The 26,487-nt window shown below is 39.6% G+C and overlaps 1 protein-coding gene across 2 annotated transcripts in view; it reads left to right on the top strand.

Annotated features, from left to right (window-relative positions):
- CDYL (chromodomain Y like) overlaps positions 1-26,487 on the top strand; it is a 153,986-nt gene that overhangs the window by 118,674 nt on the left and 8,825 nt on the right. For both annotated transcript variants that reach the window (XM_081145528.1, XM_081145527.1), the window contains exons 3-5: positions 15,994-16,250; positions 17,612-17,784; positions 23,343-23,553. In XM_081145528.1, coding sequence (XP_081001654.1) covers positions 15,994-16,250; positions 17,612-17,784; positions 23,343-23,553 — 641 coding nt within the window. The remainder of the gene's footprint in view (positions 1-15,993; positions 16,251-17,611; positions 17,785-23,342; positions 23,554-26,487) is intronic.

Below are 26,487 nucleotides of genomic sequence, written 5' to 3'. Positions count from 1 at the left end.
TACATACCTTTTTTTTTTTCTTTAACTTTTAAGATAATCTTTATATAAAATCTATGTTCCTGTGAATAAATTTTCATTAAATAGTCATGAGATGAAGAAAATCTTGACCGAAAAAAACTAAAAGTAAAAACTGAGGGACTGTCATAAATATTTAGAATAGTCCCTAAAAGTTCATTGTGGGTTAAATTTTGACCTTGTTCACATGGTCTGAAAACTAATTGAAAGGCCAACCAAAGAATGACTAGAAGAGTGGGTAAGGAGATCTAGACAGCAGTTTCTGCTCCCCAGGCCTTCCTCTCCCCCCTTTTAGTGATTCTGACCTTTCACCTTTAGCTGGGTAGTTCATTACAAACAGCTAAGCTCTGTGAGGACAGAGGGATGTCTCAATTCCTCATAGCCTGTTTCCTTTTAGCATGAAATCATATATATATATATATTTTTTTAATATATATATTTTTTTATTTTAGAGAGAAGGAAGGGAGAGAGAGATAGAAACATCAGTGATGAGAGTCATTGATCGGCTGCCTCCTGCACAACCCCTGCTGGGGATGGAGCCCGCATCCTGGGCATGTGCCCTAATCAGGATCTCCTGGATCGTAGGTTGATGCTCAACCACTGAGCCATGCCGGCTGGCATATTTTCATTTTCTTATGATGCTTCATAAATCCAAGGAAGTTTGATATTGCTCCGTTTATTGGGCAAGCCCCCTAACTCAAGGTTCAGTCACCTGCAAGGCCAGCACCATGTCTCCAACAGACTGATCTCAGAGGATGAGGAGCCCAGGTGTGCCCCCAGCCACCAGAGTGCCTCTGCTTTGATCACCTTTGTTTTTAATTTCCGTTTTGTTTGAGGGTGGGGAGGATACTTTTGCATATGGGGAATTACTGGAAAAACCATTGCTTTTATGTACTTGGGGATTCTCTTGAGTTTGTAATCTGCCATATTGTGTATTGTTCTTCCATTTCTCATTTTCCTTCCTTCTGGTTTTGGGGTGGCTGAGTGTCTGTGTGTATTGGTCTCTTATTTTTTCAAAGACCTTCAGGAAGAGACTTCTCTTGGTTCTTAAAAATACCAGGTTTTCTTCTTAAGTAATAGGTTTGTTTTTTATCTTGAAATCTTTTTAAATGGGGTTTCCAGCCTTGCTCTGGCCTCTAGAAACTCCAGAACTAAGTGTCTTATGCTTTTAGCAGCTAACTACAGAACTGACTTCTTTCCTGTTGTGCTCTCACTCACCTCCATCTCCATCTTGATGAGGTTTAGTTGTGCTTTCAGCAAGCTTTGCCTTTGTTGCTTTAGTGGTCTCTCAGCCCTTCAGGGCCCATAACATACATATGCTGATATGGAACTACATTTCTAGGAAGTCATTATAATACCATTTGAGAGCATAGTTAAAATTAATCTAAGTGTTATTCTAGTTTAAACTACTTCTATTTTAAAGATGAGATGAGGGGTAGAAAGGAGGACTGCTTTGAAATGATAGCTTATATGAAGAAGTTAGTAATATTGTCCTCTGGTGTTTGAGTACTCAAGACACTGGTTGAAGTGGTAGCACTTAGAAAATATTAAAAGTATAGATGACAGGTTTTCATTCTTAGCCTGTTGCTGTTGACATTGCAGATAGAAAGTTGAAGTAGAGCTTACTGTGAATATTAGCAGACACCTTGAACCTATCCTTACTCTTGGTAATAATGTACTGCCAGAAGAGGTGTCTGAACTCTTGCCCTCTGTGAGCAATAAATACAGATTTTGAATTAATTTTATTTGGAGTAGAGGTTTGGTTATACTCCATGTATCTCACCAAGATAGTGTCTTCCTTTAATATCTAGGATTTGAAGTTAATGGCTATGCACTGTTAAAATTAGCCTCTTCAAATAATATACTTTTAACGATTTCAGTTTCTTCCGTGTTCTTGATTCTAAATTGTCGACTGCTGAGAGCTTTGTAACTGCGTTACTGCCATATGTGTTGAAGAACTGAATAAAGACAGATGCTTACATTTCCTTTGGTCAACTAAGGACTTTGTCGCTTTTCTAGATTTAGGAATCCAAATCTATTTATTTATTTATTTATTTATTAAAAAACATTTCTTTATTGATTTCAGAGAAAGGAAAGGAAGGAGGGGGAGGGAGAGAGAGACAGAGAGAGAGAAAGAAAAAGAAACATCAATGATGAGAGTAGTTATTGATCGGCTGCCTAGCCCACAACCCGGGCATGTGCCCTGACCAGTAATTGAATCCTGATCTCCTGGGGTCCTAGGTCGATGCTCAACCGCTGAGCCACGCCCGGCCGGGCCAAATCTCTTTAGGGATTAATGCTCTCTGAAGGGCTCAGCGCAACTCAATGAAGATTAAAACTGACAGCAGGTTCTTCTACATAAAACAATCCTGTAGAGTACGGACCTTTATACCACAAAACTTTAAAACATGGGCAGGCAAGGACACTTGGTTGTCTTTAGTTGTGCCTTGAATTGATTATAGATGTTTGCATAGTTTACAGTGACTTCGTTAATTGGAGTGTGTTTATTCCAAAGAACAAATATCTGAGTTATTTTTATTTTCCCACTGCCAAACTCTCTGTCTTTCAAAGCAAGGCTAGTGCTCAGAATCAGTGGCACAAGCTTAATTAGGCCTGAATCTACCTTCAGAGAAGTATGTGACCTGTATGCATACATTGAAACTGCAAGATGGACAAGGAGAAAGCTATTTCGGGCCATAAAAAGAAACAAATAATGTCTTTTACTAGGGTTTTTGTCTCTAGACTAAGAGCCTCAGAATTGGCTACATCTTTGTGCAATTTATCTTTGATTATTTTAACCCCTTTCCAACATTTGAAGGATTTTCCATCCTTGTCTCCTCTGCTTCACCATCCCAGAGAAACCAAAGAAATTTAGCAAGAAAATGTGATCACAGTCCAGCCCATGATCTTCTCTGAGAATTTGATTGTAACTAGTAATTAAACACATGCTAGCTAATTTAGGAAAATGTTAAATATAACTTCAAAAAATTAAACAGAATACTATATGTTTTACTTCTATATCAACAGATATGGATATTTTTATATAATCTATAAATTATCAATTATACTTCTAGGTACAAAGAATTAAAAGTAGGGATTCAGGTATTTGTACACTCACATTCATAGCATTATTTACGATTTGAGTTGTAACAACTCCAGTGTCCATTGATGAATGATGGATAAACAAAAGATCATGTATATCTACCATGGAATATTACTCAGCCTTAGAAAAGAATAGCATTCTAATACATGCTGCAACATGGATGAACCTTGAAGACATTATGCTAAGTGAAGAATCTAGTCACAAAAGGGCAAATATGATTCCACTTATATGAGGTATCTAGAATAGTCAAGTTCATAGACCCAAAAAGTAGAATTACAGTTGCCAGGAGAATGGAGAGGAGTTGTTTAATGGGGACGGTTTCAGTTTGGGAGGATGAACAGGTTCTGGAAGTGGGCGGCGGCGGTGGTGGTGGTGGTGCAACACTGGGAATGTGCTTTTCTTACCACTGAACTGTGCACTTTAAAATGTACAATTTAGCCTAGCCGGGCGTGGCTCAGCAGTTGGGTGTAGACCTAGGATCCAGGAGATTGCGGTTTGATTCCTGGTCAGGGCACATGCCCAGGTTGTTCGCTTGATCCCCATTCAGGGGCGTGCAGGAGGCAGCAGCCAATCAGTGACTCTCTCATCATTGATGTTTTTCTCTCTCCTTCTCCCTCTCCCTCTCTCTGAAATCAATAAAGATATATTTTAAAAAATAAAATGTACAGTTTATATTTTACAATTTAAAAATACTATGTTCCAAGTTCTGTTTGCTAATATTCTGTTTAGGACTTTTGCAAAATAAATATATAATTATAATTTAGCTGTTTCTGAGGCACTAGAATGCCCCTTCTCATGCCTAGCTTAGCTGTAGGAATTATGAGGTGGTAACATACAGTTCAGAGGCTTGTTTCAATAAGAGTTCCTCTCTTTATGTGACAAGCAGGTGGTGAACATGGAGGGGGACTTGCAAATGGCCCTCTGACCTACTGGATAGGGGCTCACATGCATCTCTGGTGTTTGTGTCTGCACTAGCCCTAAAGAAAGTCAGTGTGGCTTGTAGGCAAACTAAATGAACTCTGAGTCCAGACAGATCTGGTGCCACTGGACTGTAATTTTCTGAAGGACCGAATCCACAAATGTCCTCTGAAGACAGGGCACTGCTTTCAGATTTCATGGGTGCGGTGCGCCTCCAGTAGCTCCAAACAGTACAGTACTAGGTATAAAAGTGAAATGTCATAGCCAATTTATTAATCAAATTATATGTCAGTTTTTAAATTGTATCTGTGGTTTGTTGGGTTTTTTTAATAATCTCTCTAACATGATACATCCCTGAATACCCTCTGAAAAGTAGTGGCCATCAATCCTGTTGTACACAAAGTTAGTAGGTAATGTAAGTTACAGCTTTAGCTTTAAGGTGGATAGATACAAATATAGAACTTGGAGATGGATGTGTTTTAAGCACAGTGAGGAACCATTTACATATGCACATAGGGTCTTTCCAAACTTTCTCTCTGCAGGACTAGAAAGACTAGCTAGCTGTGACTACAAACTAACTGTGCCCTTCCTCTTGGATAGATGACAAAAGTAACTCCTTGGAGCCCATAAAATTTAATAAGTGATTAGATATGTATTGGGAGTTATAACAGCCCTTGATTTTTTGATTTTTTTCTGTTTCAAACTGGCTTAGTACACATGTTTACCCCCTGGATCTTTCATATTCCTCTTTTCCTAGGCTGGTTTTTTTTTTCAGTTGTTATAGATGGGTAGGTGAACTGTTAATTTTCTTTCTTCATTGCCCCAGCATTAAGTTCATATTTCTTTAACATTTTATTTTTAACTTAGTATAACCCGTTAAAGGCTGGTTTAAGACTATGTGTGTTTTTTTAAAATAATAAACCTTCATTAAAGTCCCCTGAATATATATCTAGCCACCTCAATTTTTTGCTGATGGCATAGTACCTTAATATGCCATATTTTTTACCAATTATCTTCAACAAGTACTTATTGAGCACCTACAATAAGCAAAAGTACTTGAGAGCCCGTTGAAATCCAACTCTCTGAAGTCATAAGCAATATTACCTGGAAATGGTCCTAACTTTGAAGACATTTCTTATCACTAATCGCATTTTCACATTGTTTACCTTTTTCTCTTTAGCTTTTCACGTGTCTGTGTCTTTACTACTGTAGCAGGCAACTACATGTGATGGAGAGAGCATTTGTGCATCTGGCAGACCTGGGTGTGATCTGAGCATGTGCCTCCTCACCACTTAGTAACTTTAAGCAAGGCAGTTAAACTGTTTGGACCTTGGGTTTTCATGGAGTAAAATGGAAATTCCTTGAGATGCAGTATCATGCCCCGCAAATGCAGATGAGCCCATGGATGTTGGTTGCCCCCCCCTTTTGCCTTTGCGTCTCTGACCTCGGATTACCTCCACTGAGAAACTAGTATGATTGATCACTGGTTTTTTTCCCTCTTGCATTCAGTGAAGAATAAGAAAAAAAGGAAAAGTGTCAATGAATGGGAAGTTTGTTCCAATTAATCAGAATGTGGAAATTTTTACTCTCCTGAATGATACTAACTGTGAAATATTATAAATATACATAATACAGGAACCAACCATTAGACTGTTTCCACATTTTGAGGCTATTCAACTGAAATTGTGAACGTGTTTCCTTGAGTGCCCTTTTATAAAGAGGAAAGCAGTATAATCTTTTTGATGGCGACCAGTACCCATGCATGCTGGTTCCCAGTTCCTGAGTTTTCACCATCTCCTTTGATTTACTCGCTAAATTTGTTATTTGAGAAAAGCAACTTTCTTGAATATCTTTGAGTATTTTCAAGTTTCTCTATATTACTAATCTTCTTTATCTGACTTAGCATCTCCCTATATTGTTTCCAATGTTCTTTGTGTAAATATCACTTTTTTCCCCATTTCCTTATTTATCTGTTTTAATTATTTGGACTTTAATGACCCTCTGATGTGGAAGAAATGTTACTGCTAATCTAGTCTCAGTTTTCTGACTTAAGCTTTTTTCCTTTGAGTTACCCTGTATATCCTGTTTCAGACAAGTATGCTGTACCAGTGAAAGATATAAGACCTGTTTACTCAAAACAGTAGTCTTCAACCTTCAATGTGTATCAGAATCATGGGAAAGGTGCTTGTGCTATACTACCAGAATCCCCAGTAGCTGAGAATGTGGCCCAAGAAGCATTTTTTACAAAGCTGCCCAATGATTCTATTGTACAGTCAGGTTGAGAACCCCTGCTATAGGTGTAGCCCCCCAGAGGCCTGTGATCAAGTGTCAGATGCTGTGCTGGGCACAGAGGTGCCTTCCTCCTCAGGGGAGTCAGCTCTTTACAGCTCAGTGTGAAGTGTGCCTAGAGGGTTCAGCAGGGGAATACTGAGTCCAGATTGGAACCACCAGGGAAGCCCCTTCTGTGGGTCATGCCCAGAAGCAAAACTCAAGCTTTATGACAAGATAGGCTTGCAAGGATCTAAAGCTGTGTTTTCAAACTTCTCCAGTACAACCCACAGAAAGATGCATTTTGTCTGGTCCACCAGGGTACTGGTATGCAGTGGTCTCCAGTTTCTCCTATTCTCTTTTAAATAAATATTGATTGTTATCCCCAAAATTGATTTTTGTATCTCAACTTGAAAAGCACTATTGTATAGAATAGGGAGAAATAACACAGCATTCACCCACCCCTAGGCAAAGAGTTGATGATCACACTAGGTGTGGGGTAGCCATCCTGAAATGACTAGAAGAAAAAGACCTTCTAGTGGAGACTGAGTGTGGACAACAATTGCTATGGCTGCTGGAATAAGGAAGGAGAACCCACGTCAGTGCCTTGGAGCATAAACACATAATGCTTGGCTCTTTCCTGATAGAGAATCTTCATTCAGTTTTGAGAAGCCTTGGGAGCCTTTGCTTTGGAAGCCCACTCTGTTCCTGTTTCCTTCCCTGTACAGTTTGGGGTGGGGACAGCAGTGTCCAGGCATTTTTCAGTGGGGTTTGGGTGGAGCCCCTGCCTCACATTAGGAAGTTCCTCCTGGAAGGATTTGGCTGATGAAAAACAAAGCTCTCTCTGAATGTGGGGTTGATTGTAACATTTCCCTCGTTATTCCCCATTGGCAGTTGCTGGCTGGTTTAGGCATTTAGATGGTTTTATTTTTAGGGCCAGGTCTAAAATGTGGCTGTGAATAAATTCTTTCTTGAATCGGGCAAAAAGAATGACTTTTATACTGAGCAGTGGAAAGAAAACTTACAGGCAGTTCTCTTATAATGCAGCATATGTATTCCTAAAAATCATCACACTATGCAAAATCATGCACTAAAAACCACAGGGCTCATGAGGGAAATGGGGCAGGGGCCCAGCATTCAAAAATGTTGTTATTTACACATTTAAAAGTTAAGATAGGACCCTAATAAAAATGGTAACACAGTATGACATGTTAAATGGCTAAGAAAAACATAAATATAACTACAGCATATATATGTGGCACTTTATCTTGAAGAAGTCCTGCAGTTTGCTGGAGAAGTTGGTGCCCAAAGGGCTCAGCTCCTGGGTTATTGTGAATTGTGCTGGAATTGGGATCTGAATCACATGGAAAGCTGTGCACTTGATGAGGGTCAGGTAGCTGTTGGAGGTGTGGGTTTTGTGTATTCCTGCCCAGCTAGATTCACCTGAAGGTGGTTGTCGCCAACTTTCTCCAAACAAAATCAAGCATAAACACAGGTGAAATTTGCAATGTGCTCACATTGTTTCTAATACATCAATCCTGTTTAAGTAAAACATTATATATTATTATCTTTTGAAAACAGCTAAGAATGAGCATATGTAACCTTAAACTCAGAGATCCCTATGGACAGGAAAGTATAATTGAAGGAGTTGGAGCAAAGAGACTTTTATAATTATTTATAAAGGATTCATTTAACAGGTTGTGGGAAAATGGGATACTGGTGTTTAAAGAATTTTAATGAATTCAGTTTGCAGGTTACATAATCTGAATAAAATGATGGACTTTGCATAGTTAAATGGAATTGGGTTCAGTGGGTGTGAATAATAGTTTTTTGAAATATCAAACTCTATAAAGGAGGGATAATAATTCTGTAGAAACTACAGTGCTTGCTCCCTAACTTTAAGCTAAAGAAAGTAATGGCCATGAATATCCAAGATGGTTAAAATCCAGTTTTGAACTTTTTTTGAGTTTGAGATCCATACTGCCTTGACAACTTATTAAACCAACCTCCTCCTTTTTTCTTTTTTCCTGTTTTTTGATTAATCCTCACCTGAGGATATTTTTTCCATTGATTTTTAGAGAGAGTGGAAGGGAGGTGGTGGGGAGAGAAACATTGATGTGAGAGAAACACATCAATTGGTTGCCTCCTGCAAGCGCCTTGACCAGGGCAGGGGATCGAACCTACAACCCAGGTACATACCCTTGACTGGAAATCGAACCCACGACTCTCCTGTGTGGGGGCTGACATTCTAACCACTGAGGACACGGGCCAGGGCTCATTACCACATACTGAATGAATGGTCCGTACTGACTTGTGTTGATTGTAGTGCATATATTGTCATTGTACAAGCTCTGTTTTTAGTCCTAAATCTAGTTGGTCATTTTCCCTGTACTGGAGCCATGCCCTTAATGTAGCTATGTAAGAGAACTACTAAGGTATATTTCACTCACTATTCTTTTCAAAACTTTCTTAGCTTCTCTTCCAACCAAATCTTAGCCACTGAGATTGTGAATGGAAGTGTATTAGAATTAAAATTGAGAAAGGTAGCTTCACGGTATTTGGTGTTAATAAAATAGGATTGTGATGCCACAAATAATTAAAAAATGGTGTGTAGATTTGTTTTGTCATCTATGTCACGTTCTGGCATCAGAGTACAAATGAATTTGGTCGATTTTCTTCTTTCCTTGGCGCTGACACTGACTTTATAGTCAGCTGTTCCTTACCTTGCCTAGTCCCAAAGTGGTTTTCAGAGGTAATTCTTTCATAACTACTTTTATCTTTCCTTGGTAATCTTTCTTTTGTTTCTGCTGTCAGAGAATAATCTTAAGAATTCGTGTTTTTTCAAAAAGTTCTCAATTTCTTGAAGATACTGTAATGTGTTTGCATAGTGTATACAAAGTGGGTTTTATTTATTTTTGTTAGGTTGGTATGAAAGCAGGGGAGAAGTGCGTGTGTGTGTGTGTGTGTGTGTGTGTGATGAGACCAGTCAGTTATTACACTTTTAATTAATTAAACTTTACATGCAGTCTGTGCAGGTTCTTTTTTTTACTAATTCTGGTGCTCTTTATTCCTTTGTATTTATCTAAGCTTCTGCCTGATACCATTTTGCCTGAAAAACTTGAACATTTCTTATAGCAGATATCTACTGCCTACAAATTCTCTCAGCTTTTGTCTGCAAAAGTTTTTACTTCTGCTTTGTTTTTGAAGGATATTAATGCTACATATATAGTATATGTCCAAGTTGACTTCTTTGCCTTCATGTACTTTAAAGATGCTCTTCTTCTGTTTTGTGTACTTTGTAAGATAAATATACAGTTCTTATGTTGTTGTATCTAGTATGTCATTTTCTCTCCCTGCTTCAAAGATTTTCTGTTTATCACTAGCTTTCAGCAGATTGATGATGTGCCATCGTTTGGTTTTCTTTGTGTTTATCCAATTGGTATTCATTCAGCTCCTTGGGTATGTAAGCTTCTGGTTTTCAACAAATTAAGGAAAACTTTCAGCTATTATTTTCTACAGATTTTTTTTACACACAAATACACACCTTTTCTCCACTCAAATTATACGTATGCTCAACTGCATGATGTTATCCCACAGCTCACAGTGCTTTACTCACTGTATTTTCTGTTTTCACTCTGCTTCATTTTGGATAGAGTCTGTAGATATGCCTTCAAGTTCTCTGATCTTTTCTCCTGTGGTATCCAACCTGTTAAACAAATCCAATGAAATTTCTGTTTCTAATCTTCCATTTCCTCATGTTCATGTTGTGTTAAATCCTTGAGCACATTGAGGTTATTTATAACAGTTGTGGAAATGTCCTTTTCTGCTAATTCCTTCATCTCTCATTTTTAGTTCTCTTTCTGTTAACTGACTTAATCTTGGTGACGGGGGTCCTATTTTCCTTCTTTGTATGGCTAGCAAGTTTTGATTGCTAAATGTTGTTACTTTTACATGTTGGGGTACTGGATTTTATTGTGTGCTTTTAAAAATGCTAGGTTTGTTTTGGCAGCCAGTTGTTGCTTGCATATTGGTTTGATCCTTTCAAGGCTTATTTTTAAGCTTTGTTAGTGCGGTTCTAGACTGGTAGCCTTTATAATCTAGCTGGTACGTGTTCTGGTGTTCCTACCCAGTGCCCCAGGTACTCAGTGAAGTCTTTCCACTCTGTTTGGTGAGGGCTTCCAGGCTTTGTGAACTCTGGCAGTTACTCAGTTTACAGGTAATTGTTCCTCTCCCAAGCCTTGTGGATTTCACCCTATGCACACTCAGATTGGTGTTCAACTCAAGTGGATCCCTAGGCAGTTCTAGAACTTTCTGTGTAGCTCCCTTCTTTTTTAAACCCTGCCCCACAAATTATAGCCTCCTGGGCCTCCTCACGTCCAGTCAGTTCAGCATTTTTGCAGGCTGTATCTGGGTTCCTCTCCCTGCACCTGCAGTGTGGAAGTGGCCTCCAGGCAGAAAGCCAGTGGATTGCTGGGCTCACCTTGTTTGTTCCCTTTCACTGTGGAAGCATGGTCCTGTACTACCTGTTGTCCGGTGTCTGAAATGGTTGTTCAGTGGCTGTTCAGTTTTCTACTTCTCACTGGCAAGTGAGGAGATCCAGATACTGTTTCCCTCTTGTGGTTGGAAGCAGAAGGCACATTGCATTTTTAGAGAGACATGCTTTTAAAGCAACGGATTTTAACAGGTTAACAGTAAGTATGTTGGAGGGTATTGTTTTTGCTCTCAAGCATGTTAGAAGAAAACCATTTATTAGGAGGGACACTAAAATGATGGGGGTTTTTTTAGTTGAATTTTATGCTAGTAAATCCTAAGAAAGGATTTACTAGTTTCTGAATTCATATCCTTAGGGAACTCTCAGTTCACTGAGACAACTATTGCTTCTTATGTTTTCACTGGAGCTGTTGGTCTGGTGAGTCACACTAAATCCTCACAGTATAAATTGTGGAGGATATTTTTCCCTGAATCTCGGTGTTTACCTTTCAGTTTAGTCATTAGCAGTTGATTCTGCTCTATAGTGCAGCACTTACTGTCCCCAGATTGGCACAAAGTAATCAGTGTGTCGTTCAGCAGGTCACTTCCTTTCTCACCTTTGAGTGGAGGGAGCTGGACTAAAGAGACTTTACTGTTCCTTCCATTCATTTATTCAGTAAATATTGCATGTTCTAAACACTAGAAATACATTAGTGAGTGAGACAGGGATCCTGCTCTCATGGAACTGTGTGGAATATGACAATATATACTATAAATAAAAACCAAATGAGAAAGAAATAACTTTGGTGAGGAGTGCTACAAAAAACAGAGGCAATGTGAAATGGTGATGGGGTGGGCCCACATTAGATGGGGTGGTTCAAAAGGGCTTCTCTGAGAAGATGGCATTTGACCTGCTGTCCAAATGAGCATAAGAAACCACTCATTTGACAATCCAGGCAGGACCTAGCTCAGTGTTGGCAGTCTGACTCTGAGACTCAATCCTGCTGAGTCTACCTAAGTAGGCCACAGTCAGATGTTACTTTACCCTAGAGGTGCATAACAGAGGATCTCAGGAGTCATTTCGGGGTGAGTATGGCAAGATTGCAGGGTCTGAAATCAGCAGGTACCTCAATGGCAACAGTGAGCCAATATAGTTTTAACAGGGAGATGAAGTCCAGGTTCAACAATCCTGGTCCGCATGAGCCAGCATGAATCCATTTATAAATTTGCAGAACCATGGATAGCTCCATAAGATCAATTGCCTCCAAGAAAGTGTTGGGCTTTTTCTGACTCACATATAAAGGCTACATGGACTTCGTATCCTAGAAATCCTGCTTCTGGGGAAGGAAGATACCAGGAAAACTTCTTACAGAGTTAAGTAATGTGTGGCTTTTTTAAATAGGAAAAGAAATGACACTGAGAAGTAAGAACAGTTTGGGGGTAGAAGTGGCTGATCCAAAGCCAGTGGGCTTTGTCCTGGTAAAAGGCTGCTACCTAGGTTCAACCCTCCTTCGCCTGTATTGCTGGGATCATTTTTATTGTGCTTTGATACAGCACCAATTAAAAATTCAGTTTGAGTTCAGCTGACGTGGCTCAGTGGTTGAACGTCTGCCCATGAACAAGAGGTCCCTGGTTAAATCCCTGGTCAGGGTACATGCCCGGGTTGTAGGCTTGATCTCCAGTAGGGAGCATGCAGGAGGCAGCCAGCCAATGTCTCTCACTCATCTCTGTTTCTATCTCTCTATCCCTCTCCTTTCCTCTCTCTTTAAAATCAATAAAAACATATTTTAAAAAATAAATCAGTTTGGGGTTAAAGACCCAAACATCTCTCACTTGTTACTAGCACACTGACATGTGTAGTCTCCAAGAACCCCCCTCTTCTCAAGAAGGCCAGGGCATCCAACCTGTCTCCACTCATTTCACCTCACCCTTCACCCCCAAGTCATGTGGCCTTCCAGCTTGCATCTGCATAGGATTATTCCTGATGTGATCTCTTTTTAGTCAGGGAAGTCGTTACTGTCAGCCATCACCTAAAGATCAGTGTTGACCTGCCTGTAATTGTATTTCTCTGTTCCTTAAAGCAGCATTTTAACAAGTTCTTAATTTGAACATTTATGTGTTTTATTTAACAACTTTTATCTATCTTTCTTGAATCCTATAGTTTGGCTTTTACCCTTAGCACTCTAGTGAAACAACTTGCCCAAGTTTATGAAATACTTCTAATCTCCCCACTCCCCAGTTACCTCTTCTCCATTCTCCTTACCTCTCAGGTATATGTCACTACTGACACATCCTGTTGCCATGGCATTTTCTCCTTCCTTTTGGAAAGCCTGCTGTTGCCTTCCTGCTTCTCTGTTGCCTCTGGGCCCTAAACATGGCTCTCCCCAGCTCTCCCCAGCAGACTCATTCCTCACTCTTCCCTTTGGTGTTCGTGCTCTCAGTTTATTCATCATTTCTGGGCACCAGTTCCCAAATACTTATCTCCAACCCTGACTTCTGCCTCCTCTTTTGGGCTCAGTAGCAACTTCAGCCGGAATAATAACCATGGATAAAATCAAATTGGTTTTCCTCTCATCCTTCCTCAGCTACATCAAACTCTTCTGTGGGCATCCCTGTCTCCTGGGCACCTAGGCTCAGTGGTCCATAATCATCTGTGATCCATTTCTCTGTACTCAAGAAGTTGCCGGGTCATGTCAACTCTAGCTTCAAATTGGAGTGGGTTGAGGAATGATGGACAGAGGCGAAAGTGGAGACAAGGAGTATAGACCAGGTCAGGCTGTGATGGACATGAGAATAGAAGATAGTGCTGAGAAGAGCAGGTTAGAGAGGGTATCTGAGAGTAAAAAAGAACAGAGAACATTTTGAACACAGATGAGGGAATGATCTGATAAGAGGAGAGGTTGTAAGGTTAACAGAAAGAGGATTCTCAGAAGTATTCAGCTTGTCTTACTGGTAACAGCTTATCAAATGCCCTTTCAGTTAGCATACTCCAGATTACAAATCCTTTAGAAACTTACAGATTTGCCAGCATTGGAATGACAAGCCAAGCATTGTTTCAATATCATAGCATTGTTTGTAATATCAAAAAATACTGAATATTAGTGTTTATTGCAGTGTGGGTTGGTAAAATGAATTATAGAACATTTATTCAGTGGACTGCTGAGCAGCTTTAGAAAAGAATAAGAAAACTGGCCTGATAGAAATTTCTAAGGTACAGCAAATGAATAAAAGCAAGATATGACAAAACAGTGTATCTGTTATATTACCATTTGTGTTTTTTAAAGGGAGGGGTGAAGGAGAAATATTTATATTCTTATTTGCTTATGTATACTATAACCAAAATTCTCCAAGTGGTGTGGAAAAGGGGAGACTTTTTTCAGGTGAAACAGTTTGCAAACTGAGGAGATACATCATCCAGTGCAAATTAAGAGTGCACTCCACTGAGACAGGGGAAGGCTGCCTTTTAGGGAGAAAGTTTCACCCAGGTCCCCATTGGTTCAGTTTTATGTGAATGAGGTTCCCAAATTCATATAGTTCTGATTGGTCCAAGTTAGGAAGTTCTCACTGGTCATTATAAATGTAAATGAGGATACAGTTGTCCAGTTCTGATTGGACAAGGTAGGTCTCAGTCCATTGATAGATGAAACTAGGGCTTCCCTGCAGTGGGTGACTCAGACAGCCTACACAAGCAAGGACATAGTGCGTGTGGGAAGCCGAGAGTTCAGTCTGAGGATCTTCCCTATATAGAGGGTTCAGGAGGACCCCATGTCAGCAGTTGGCAGCTAGACTGTTATTATAAATTTTGAGCCCTCAGTTGACCATTAGAACTTCATTTCAGCAGATAAATTCCTTCTTGGGGTTCACATCAAATGAATCTTTTTTTTCTCGGGATCCATTGTACTCAAAGGATACCTGGAGACGAGACATAGTGGCTAACTGGAGGGTTGAGGGTCCTGGGCAGGTGGTGCTTGGAGGAGGGGGAAGAGTGATAGGTGCCTTTCATCATATATGTTTTTTATATTTTTAGACTCCTGAACCATATACATGTATTATAATTTCTTCAAATTTTTCATAAAATTGCACTGATTCTTTAAAAAATTTCTGAAGTACTTCTGCCAGTTGAATGAAAGTCAGATTGTTTTTCATCGGAAATAATTTGACTTCTCTAAATATCCCTTTGTCAGTCTTCTCTGGTGGCCTTGGCTTATTTTCTTTCACTTTGGAGGAAATGTTTCCAACTCATATTTTATCGTGTTCTTCCCCTCAGAGTACTTTTACATTGCTAATTTTATTAAGCAACTTTCTTAAGCAGTTTTCTTACTTTCCCTTCTACCCAAAGGCTTCTGTGTACTCATTACCAGGTTAGATAATATGTAGATATATCATATAAATAGGATAATTATTTATCTAGTACTTGAATTCTTACATTTCTTGGTAATCCTAGGAAAGTACTAAATAAAACTCTACTTTATCATAATAAATATTAAATTCAGGAGACCATCTTTAAGATGGATTGAAAAACAGTAGCCATAGAGGAGCTGACATAGTGGGAACATTAGCGGAACAATTTTGGGGGCAGGAAAGAGAGCTGTCTTTAGCTATTTAAAAGGCATTTGAAAATGTAGTAGAGCTAGGACCCCTGGACAGACATAAGTAGTCACATCCCAGGGCATCAGAAGGAACTCCTCCTTAGTATCTCCAGTACCCCACTAGTGATGGTGGTATGCATTGGTTGCCATGGCACCACTTGGTAGGGCATCCCCTCAGAAATGGATGGTTGCATCGTGTGTCTGCACAAGTCGATCTTGCATTCAGAAAGGAAATGGCAGGTAACCTCAGTTCTAATAAGATATTTTCTTGAATCGGTTTCCTTTTTCCTTTCAACTTCTCAGGCCTAGAATAGGTACTATTTATGAGACCCATTCTCTTTTAATTCCATTTTTCAGAAGTCTCAAATTTTGTAGCTTCTTTTCAGCAAGTACCTTCCCATCTTTATTTTTTAAGCAAAATAAGCAAGAGGGTGATTTCCTTGTCAGGCTTTGATGAAAAACAAATGCCTTTACAAATAGATTTTCCAAAGGTTCTGATTTTTAATGTTCTCGCATTAAACATTAAATCCTGAGTTTCCAAGGAACATTTTTATCTAATTCAAAGACGACACTGGGAGTGAAATTGGTAGCAGGATATCACAGACCACTGTGATTTCAAACTCTTGGCAGGTACATCTCCGTTTATGGATGCATTAACAGCCAATGGAACAACCAACATACAGACATCCGTTACAGGAGTGACAGCCGGGAAAAGGAAATTTCTTGACGACAGAAGAGACCAGCCTTTTGACAAGCGGTTGCGTTTCAGTGTGAGGCAAACAGAAAGTGCCTACAGATACAGAGATATTGTCGTCAGGAAGCAGGATGGCTTCACCCACATCTTGTTATCAACAAAATCATCAGAGAATAACTCACTCAATCCAGAGGTGAGAAATGTTCCTTGGGCTGATTTGTGCGTCCTGTTCCTCCAAGCCCTGTTTTCCAGGCCTTCTCAGCCAAATTGGCACTTTTTGTGCTTTTTCTAACTCCCCTTCTGGGCTGTTTCACAGTAACCACCAGGAGATAGGAAGCGCACAGGTGAAGTGTGACAGTCTTGGTCCTTATAACACTCGTGACTGCAGTGAAGTTGGGACGGTATGCGTGTGTTGGATGTCCATCTTTATTCTCAAGGGTGTGGGCTGGGACAGGAACCAGAGTTCTGAATGGAGGAAATGGTAGTTGTGCCTCCAGGTTATGAGCTCTTAACCTGGGGGCATGCGGGGCCTCCGGGAGATTCTGGCCTCCCTGAAGTTACATGTAGAATGTGTGTGTGCACATTCTTTTCTTTAGCTTTTCATCAGATTCTCGAAGGTTCTTTGTTGGAACAAGACTAAAATACCCTGGGTTTCAGCCCCTTTAGAATATTTTTCCATCATTCCCAGTCAGTCTTCAGCATGAAAGTGGAATTTAACACCTACGGCAATTTCAACACACGTTCATTGCTAGTAGTGCCTGGTAAAGTTAGCTTTCAAGGGTCAGGAAACTATTGCTTGCAAAGGTTTAATTCTTTGACGCATCTAAAATCAAAAGTATTTGAACCTGCACTGTACCTTACTTAAAATTTTAAGTTCTGATAATTGTTTGTTTTCCACTTGTGAGCAGCTAGATCAAGTTTTTTTCCCGAACAAGAAACCAAACTGCATCAAGTTTGTATGTCTGCAGGGTCACATGACAAACCAGTTTGAGGCTGGTTCCCAGTCCATTTTTAGACTAGATCCCCCTCATTGTTATTTGTAAATGCTGCAGAGATCATTCCAGATGGTTTTGTGCCTTTCATGTTCATTTACTTGCGCCTGATGCACTGAAGCACCACACTGCTAGGATTTCTGTCTCGAGTGTGGCAGGCTGGTGTTCAACAACAGCAAAACCAAGGGAATTGGGTTGAATTCAACTGGTTGAAAGTGCCACCTGCTGCCTAAAATGTAGAAATTCCAAGTGGATATAATATGTAACTTGCCTTATCTTCTGAGAGCCAAAATGACTAGAATATTCAGGTAACTTAGATTCACACACCTTTCTAATTGTACTTTGTTCATAATTAGTTATGTAATTATACTCTGCCTAGCATTCCCAATCTCTGGTTACAGAAATAAGAAATTTGGGAATTATTTTAAATTGTGATAGATACAGGGAACGATATTAGGCTATAAATGTGCTTTCTGTAGATCCAGTTTATTCCATAACGAAATGCTTTTAGGATTCTGTATAGAAAATAGTCTTTGCCACTTTAACTTTTGGTGACTTTCAGGTAATGAAAGAAGTTCAGAGCGCTCTGAGCACTGCAGCTGCCGACGACAGCAAGCTTGTGCTGCTTGGCGCAGTGGGCAGCGTCTTCTGCTGTGGTCTCGACTTTATTTATTTTATACGGCGTTTAACAGATGACAGAAAAAGAGAAAGCACTAAAATGGCGGAAGCTATCAGGTATGCATGAATGCTATTTTTAAAACAGTGATTTGACTGTTATGCTTTTAGTATACCAGTGGCTGATAGGACAGGCTTCAACAAGCTTGTGAATGAAACGTACGTCTCCTTCCCCTGGGAGACACAAGTAGTAAAATTAATTAAGTCATTCGTCTTTTCTGTGGGCCTGGCATAAATTACTACTTGCATGGAGCAAATAACTGATTTCAAGCCTGGCTCAAACCCTGTGAAGTGCTCAGGGAGTGTTTAATGATTAGCATATACAATAGCATACAGCCACATTATTTGTAGTATGAGTGTGTTCTGTCTTCACGCCTTAAATAAAGATGCATCCTCTTTCACATAACCTACATTCACTGGACTCTGAAATAAATTGACTAGTCTTTGTGGTGAGCCAGTTTCATAACATCACATGAAAAGGTTTTTGTTTTCTTTAGTACAAGCAGTACACATTCTTTTTCAAATTTATCCTGAGTTTCAACTACATACAAAACTATATAATAACATAGAGTAAAAAGTAAAGGCACCCTCTCTCACTTCCCCCTCCACAGTTCATTTGTATGTCTTCCCCAACCTTTTTCTGAACATTTTCAAATATATATTCCATATACACACACAAATAATAACGGCTTTATTTTTATTTCTGTTAAATAAATGGAATTATACAAGTTGTTTTGCAACTTGCTTTTTTCATCTAACAATACGACACTTGATGTTTCCATTTCCTCTGTTTCTGTTTTTGGATTTTTCTACTGCTATATCTTAGCAGTTGAAAAAACTTTTCTTAGATCCACACACTTCTGCTATAAGCATGTCCAGGTACATTTTTGTTTATATCTCTCATTTCTTCTGCTAATCACTCTACGTATTTAAAGTATCTAATATTTCAGAGATTAATTTTATTTAAAGTGAATGGAGCCCAGTCCTGGCCAGTGTGGCTCAGTTGGTTGGAGCAGCATCCCATGCACCAAAATGTCTCAGGTTTGATTCCCAGTCAGGGCACATACCCAGGTTGTGGGTTTGGTCCCTGGATGGGGTGCTTATGAGAGACAGCCAATCCATGTTTTTCTCTCTCTCCCTCTAAAATAAATAAACATATCCTGAAGTGAAGATTAAACCAAACCAAAAAACCATTGTACTTCCCTACACACCTCCCTAAAATGACATATCCCTAAGTGACCCAGAAAGATGAAAACTTGAGAGTCACAGATTTGCAAAATGGCAATAAAGTTGATTTGATCTTCTCCAGAATCCCTAGGTTTTTGGAGAGTAGAAGTTGAGCCTCTTGATAACTATTGGGTTCTAGGTGGCTGAGTCCCTAAGCAGTGATCTTGGGGGCCCAGCTTTGTGGTCTCTTAAACCATTCAGAGGTACCCGTCAGGATTGGTGGAGGTGCTTTTTTCCATTTTGGTGGGTCTGGAGTTTTGGTGGGACATTTCTCTCTGACAGTTCTCCACACCTTGAATGTTACTTTGGACTTTTATAACATTTTTAATGATTTTCAAAACTACTGTTTTCTCATACTGTATATACATGTATACAGGGCTTTATCTATTTCTTAGTCTTTTTTGAACATTACCATTTTTAGGCTATCATATAGTAGTTTTTCAGAAATACTTTGAAGTTTTATAATTTCATTTTTGGTATTATTTCTAGTCTCCTAAATAATTTCAAACTTGTAGAATGCTAGATGGAACCATCTTGTTACTCAGTTTGAAATTAAACTGACTGACCATGCACATGATTCCTTGACAGATTGTCAGTACCTCTAGGACAACTTGTAGATGTTCCTAATTGTTAAGTCTATTCCATCCTTTTAGGATGAACTCCATGAACTTAATTTTTATTTTTCTGGTACAAAACATTATGCCTCAGATGGTGACTGTATGTTTTCTGTAAGAGCATATAATACTGTGATTTGAGGAGGTCTGCTGTGATAAGAAAATAGAATTTGCCAGCCAGTGCTTCTCAGTCCTGGCTCACTTCACCCAGTAGGCATTTCCCAAAGCGCCACTTCTAAATCTTGCTGGTGCCTCAACCCTAATCCCAGCCCATTCCTCCAGTGTTGAATTGCCCTGGTCCGTGCTAAGGCCTGTATTGTTGGGATTAGAAAAAGTAGAGGAGAGAGAGATCAGAGGGATCTGTCATTCTAGGTAACTTTAAATGTTTCTTGTCATCAGCTATACCCACTCCACCATTTTTTCTCCTAACCTTCCCACTCCCTTAGCACTTGCCTCACTCCTCACAAAATCTGAATTAGTATTCTAGAAAAAGCCAAGTCCTGGTTTAGGGAAACTTACGCGGTTCTTCTTTAAATGAATATATTTCTCTCAATGTGAATTTTTCTTAATGTACACTGGCAGGATCCTAAAAATAGTTACATCAGATTCACTTAACTTTCAATTCTTGCTCATTTGCATTTCAATTAAGTTTTATATGTATAAGATTAGCCTATATACATAAAGCTATTGCTATGTATATTTTTTTGTTTCTGTGGTATCTTGTCTTTGTTTCTTAAAACTTTGGGGTAGAGAATGTCATTATAGCAAGTTTTCAAAAGAAAAATAGGAAATAAGATTAGATTTAACCAGTAGCTTTGTTAGGAATCTATTGCCACTAATTTTGTTACCAGAATTGTTGGTGATAACCAGTTTGCAAATAAATTTAATAAAAATATTCAGTACATTTGTGATAAAATTATCCCAAATCAGTTTATAAAGTTAGGCTTTTGAAGTCTTGGGGAACTGAAAGACCAAGAGCCTTCTCTCCCCAGAGGGAGGCTCTTCTACCACCACAGAGTGAGTCAAAGAGGGATCGAGGAGAGAACAAGGCAGCAAGTAAATATGCCCCGAGAACCCGACCTCTTCCCCGTTTAGTCCTGTTCTATATACTCACAGTGAAGAGAGAGCTCAGCTGAGACAGGGCAGCGAGCTATTAAAACTTCAGATCTGGTGGCCTCGTTTTCCCCAAACTATTCTTAGAGTAATTGCTTTTATGATCTTCTAACTTTTTGGTGATGTCTGTGAAGTAGTAAATGTTCTTCAAAAGAATGGGTAGAATTTTCATTTTGTTTAATTAGAAGTTTTTTAAAACTCCATTTGTGGCAAATATTTTTCCTTCCCTGCCATACCCGGCATAGCCTCTAGCTCAATTTGCAGATAATTCAAAGGACACTGAATTTTAAATTCAATTTCTTGCATTGAGCTGAGCACATTTGAACGTTCATGCATTTTGGTTTTGGCTTATAATAACTTGCAAAAGCAAGGAGGACAGATTCTCCTTGAATGCTGGGCTCCTGAGAGCTTCATCCCCAGGCCTGAAGGCAGCTCCCCCTCCCCAACTCTGGTAGTGGGGTGGCTTGATGTGCAGCATGCCTGACTAAACTTTTATGTCTCTGGGAAGTTTGTACTAAATAGAAAAGCGTTTTTATAAAGTTCTGTTTATTGTCCACCAGTTTTCTGTGGACCATGCTCATTTCTGACATCTCAGAGCTTATATTCCAGAATGTTCAGGTTGTGTTCTCTGAAAAGGGAAAATGGTCTTCACTCCAGAGGATGCTGGTTAATTCATACCCTTCTCAGAAATAGCGATGGCTTTCAGATTAAGTTATCATCCCAGGCAAAAATAAAATCATCTAAGAGGGTGGGGCGATCCAGTTCCAAAAAAATATTTCTCCAGCTTGTTAAAAATACAAGCTTTGATTTTGCAATATCTATTTTAGAAGCAAACTTTTTTTATCCAAACATATAAGATGAGAGAAAACACTGCTACATGGAATAATTAGTTCCTTTTGCCATTTCTCTGTAGAATTGATTATTATCCTATTTTGATAATTTTTTCCGTATTAATCTACCATCCCATTTGTAGTTTCTAGATGTTCATATGAGGCAGATGAAAATGGGGAGACATGCTTTGAAAATGTCTGTTTTATATCATGGAGATAAATTCAGCAGTTACCTTGTCAAGAGTCATCAGTAACTGAGCATAGAAAATGTATTTCCATGATGTATGCTGACCCAAACCTTCAAAAGGTGGTATCACTGAAGTATCTTCATGTAGATTGTCTACAGTTATTTCAAGGATCTATTTAAAAGGTTTCCTGTCTCTCTTTGTATCATTAAAACCCAGTGTGATCTTTCTACCAGTGCCTTAGGTTCTCTCATGTAGAAAGTCTTAGTGCAACTCATTCGTTTGAATGAATTTATTTTCACTCAAGGTAAAGATTCAGCAAACCTTGGGGGCCAGGCTGAGGTCTATGACTGTGGCACACCTTTGAGAATAGTTCCTGGAGCTAGGCTTGCAAGCTGCCAAATTCTGCAGTCCCTCCTTTCAAACCTTGTTCTACACACGCACACCTCCACATCTCCCAACCTTCCCTCTAAAAAAATATATGACCCTTTGTGTCAGAGGTGGAGAGGTGGTTACTAAGATGCCAAATCATGATTTGCAGAGATAATCTGGACAGATTGCTCTAGTTTTTAAATTGCTGAATGGTAGAAAACACCCAGTTGTTATTTTCAGTATCAAAGATAGGGGTCAGATTTAGAATTTAGAATTCTGTAATTCTGATCTAGAGCTAAGACTGCCTTAAAGAAATTATCAGGTACTTATCTTGGCGTGTATTTTTCCTTTTCTTTACCATGTTAAAGCATAATAATAAAAAGCAACCTCTGAGCATAAAATAAGATTCTAGTGGTGGAGAGAAGATGCATATTCCCAGTATGGTGTGGCACCAACCTACCCTAAATTGAAAAGCAGCCTACTATTCCAGTCTGATCCTAAAACAAATCTAAAAATAGCCTTGGCTCGGTTTTATAAAAATCCACATTCTCCGTGAAGGCCACCCTACGCCTAATCTCACTCTCCCTTGAAATCCTGCTGTAATTGTAGTCTGTAGCACACAGTGGAATTCAAAATGTTGCCTGTGGTTTCTGCTCTTCTTGTTTGGATCTCATATTTTAAACCAGCCTGTAAGCTTCCCGTCTCTACATCCCCCAAGGCATTCAGTCTAGTTCTGTATAAACTCAGGAAATATCTGTTGTTTCCAAATAATCAGTGAGCTGTGTAAAATATATCAAGTCCAGATCTCAACCCCATGGCTCCTGACCCCAATCCTCTAGTCTTTGCTCAGCAACGGGTAGTGTTAATAGTATGCCCTGTTCCAGGTTTTCTCTGGGAGAGCTTCTAGATTGGTCATCTGAAGCTCATGGTGTTTATCGGGCTTCTTATGTCTTAACGGGAAGGAAGGCTGAGGAAAAAGATATATTAATCATAGAGCCCAAGAGCCACTGCAAATACAACAGCAGTCTCTGGCTGTATATTACCCGTAATCTTCACATAGGTCCTGTGCAACAGCCACTTCCAGCATGGCAGCAAGAGTATCATTTATAACACAGCAAATAAATCCATGGTCTACAACTTCTGAAGGAAGGCCTTCAACAGATCTCATCTCATAATTTTCATACAGTGTACGTCTTGGTAAATTCCATAATAGTGGGTTTTTTTGTTGCTCAAATACATAATATTTTGAGTAATTCCCCATTTATTTTTCATTTTAGAAACTTCGTGAATACTTTCATTCAGTTTAAGAAGCCTATTATTGTAGCAGTAAATGGCCCAGCCATTGGGCTAGGAGCATCCATATTGCCTCTTTGTGATGTGGTTTGGGCCAATGAAAAGGCTTGGTTTCAAACACCCTATACTACCTTCGGACAGAGTCCAGATGGCTGTTCCACCGTTATGTTTCCCAAGATTATGGGAGGAGCATCTGTGAGTACCTCTTTTTAAAAAATAATTCTAGAAAACATCCTGAAGAAGTCTAGTTTGGTTATTGATTTTCCAAATATATACAGGGTGTCATTCTGTGGGGACTTTTCATCAGATAACACTTGTAATTTATTTCTTGTTCATTAACTTGTATTATTAATTCATGAAATCATAGATTTCCATATTGGTTTCTAGAACACTTGCTGACACTGTTTAATGTCATTTCCTAGAGAAGGACCTTATTTAGGGAGGAATCTATATCTCTGCATAGTTAACACTGACTTCCACCATTAGGAAAAATCCAGTTTGTAAACCATACAACAGTGTTTGTTTGCATTCAAGGTCTTTTTTACCTAATAACCTAAAAGCTACACTCTTAAGTAAAAGGAAGAGCCACACATGTCTCACTTTAAATCAGAAGCTAGAAGTGATTAAGCTTAGCAAGGAAGGCATGTTGAAAGCCAAGACAGACCAAAAGCTAGGCCTCTTGCACCAGTTAGCCAAGCTGTGAATGCAAAGGAAAAGTTCTAGGAGGAACTTAAACATTCTACTGTGGTGAACATACAAATGATAAAATAGCAAAACAACCTTATTGTTGATATGTAGGAAGTTTTAGTGGTCTGGATAAAATACCAAAGCAGCCATAACATTCCCTTATGCCAAAACCTAATCTAGAGCCAGGCCCTTAACTCTCTCTTCAAGTCTATAAAGGCTGAGAGAGGTGAGGAAGCTGCAGAAGAAAAGTCTGAAGCTAGCAAGGTTGGGTCATGAGGTTTAATGAAAGCCATCTCCAACATAAAAATGCTAGGTGAAGAAGCAGCAAGTGCTGGTGTAGAAGCTGTAGCAAGTTATCCAGAAGATCTAGCTAATTATTGAAGGTGGCCACACTAAACAGATTTTCATTGTAGATGAAACAGCCTTATATTAGAACAGTTTGTGACTTTTATAGCTGGAGAGAAGTTGATGTCTGGTTTCAAAGCTTCAAAGGACAGGCTGACTCTCCTGTTAGGGCTAATGCAGCTGGTGACTTTAAGTTGAAGCCAGTCCTCATTTACCATCCTCCACATCACAGGGCCCTTAAGAATTGTGCTAACTCTACTCTGCCTGTGCTCTATAAATGAAACGACAAAGCCTGGATGACAGTTCATCTGTTTACAACATGGTTTACTGAATATTTTAAGCCCGTTTTTGAGACCTACTGCTTAGAAAAAAAGATTTTTTTCAAAATATCACTGCTCATTGACAAGACACCTGGTCACTGAAGAACTCCAGTGGAGATGTACATTGAAATTAATGTTGTTTTCATGCCTGCTAACATCCATTCTACACCCATAGACCAAGGAATGATTTTGATTTTCAAGTCTTACTATTTAAGGAATACATTTAGTAAGGCTATAGCTGCCATACAAAGTGAATTGAAATCCTTCTGAAAAGGGCTCACCATTCTAGAAGTCATTTAGATTATTTGTGATTCATGGGAAGAGGTCACAATATCAACATTAACAAGAGCTTGGAAGGAATTGATTCCAACCCTCATGGATGACTTTGTGGGGGTTGAAGACCTCAGTGGAGGAAGTAACTGCAAGAGATGTGGTGGAAATAGCAAGAGACCTAGAGTTAGAGGTGGAGCCTAAGTAACTGAATTGCTGCAATCTCATGATAAGCCTGTAACAATGGAGAGTTGCTTCTTACGGATGAGCAAAGAAAGTGGTTTCTTTAGATGGAATCTACTCATTAAGATACTGTGCAGATTATTGAAATGACAACAAAGGATTTAGAATATTACATAAACATAGCTTATAAAGCAGTGGCAGGGTTTGAGAGGACTATCTACAGTTTTGGAAGTTCTGTGGGTAAAATACTATCAGGTAGCATCGCATGCTACAGAGAAATCTCTCTTCGTGAAGGAAGAGTCAGTCAGTGTGGCAAACATCATTCTTGTCTTATTTTAAGAAATTGCCACAGCCACTCCAATGTTCAGCAACCACCACCCTGATTGGTGCACAGCCATCAATACTGAGGCAAGACCCTCTATCAGTAAAAGCCGATGATTTGCTGAAGGCTCAGATGATGGTTAGCATTTCTTAGCAATAAAGTGTTTTAAATTAAGGTGTGTACATTGTTCGTTAGTTGGCCACCACTGTTGAAGGGACGAGGAGTTAGGCCAAGGGGGAGAAATGGAACTGTGAGGCAGGCCTGACAAACTTTCAGCTACCCCGTGTGAGCTCCAGGGCATATATGGCCTGTCAGTAATTGTCCCACAGTGGACCACAGTGGCTGCTTCCTTTATGCCCATTATCACTGAGTGTGGGCTCTCAGAGAAAAGCATTGTACCCATGGATGGGTGGCTCTCTGCAGCAGAGGAGTCCCCACAGGAACTAATGGATGTGTGCTCATGGCACTACCAGCACCTGGTGCAGCAAGACCTCCCTTGTAGTGGCTCTCAGTGGCACATCCCTGTGCCCACCTCTTGTCCCTTGGATCTGTCTCTTCATACAGTTTGGGGGGCAGGTCCTCCAGGTTCCAGAGTCCTCTCTTCCTGGGGCAGACTTAGAGGAGGATTAGATAGTAATAACTGCCACAAACAAGAACCACATGGATGTTAAAATTAGTGGGTAAAAGTACCACAAGAAGGATATTTGCATCCTCTCATTACTTATGATGGAAAAAAATAGTAGCTTTCAAGTGGAAAACCCTGGCAGGCACCACCTTATTGAGGGATTAAAGTTCACTGGAAATAAGACCTGCTGGCTGTGGTTTGCCCTCAAGTGCTGCACTGAGAATGATGTAGCATCACGCTGCTGGAGTCCTGCCAGACATCCAGAGCCTCAGTTTCATCCTGGAGTGCCAGACAAGCCCAGGGATGGCACAGTCTACAGATACTTAGCAGAGCCCTTCTAAAGTGCCACGGTCAGAGAACTCACCAAAAGACTGAGG

This window comes from Miniopterus schreibersii, assembly GCF_964146895.1.
Source record: "Miniopterus schreibersii genome assembly, chromosome: 8".
NCBI lineage: Eukaryota > Metazoa > Chordata > Mammalia > Chiroptera > Miniopteridae > Miniopterus > Miniopterus schreibersii.
The sequence above is the reverse complement of the archived record's forward strand: the minus strand, read 5'-3'. Positions and strand labels throughout refer to the sequence as shown.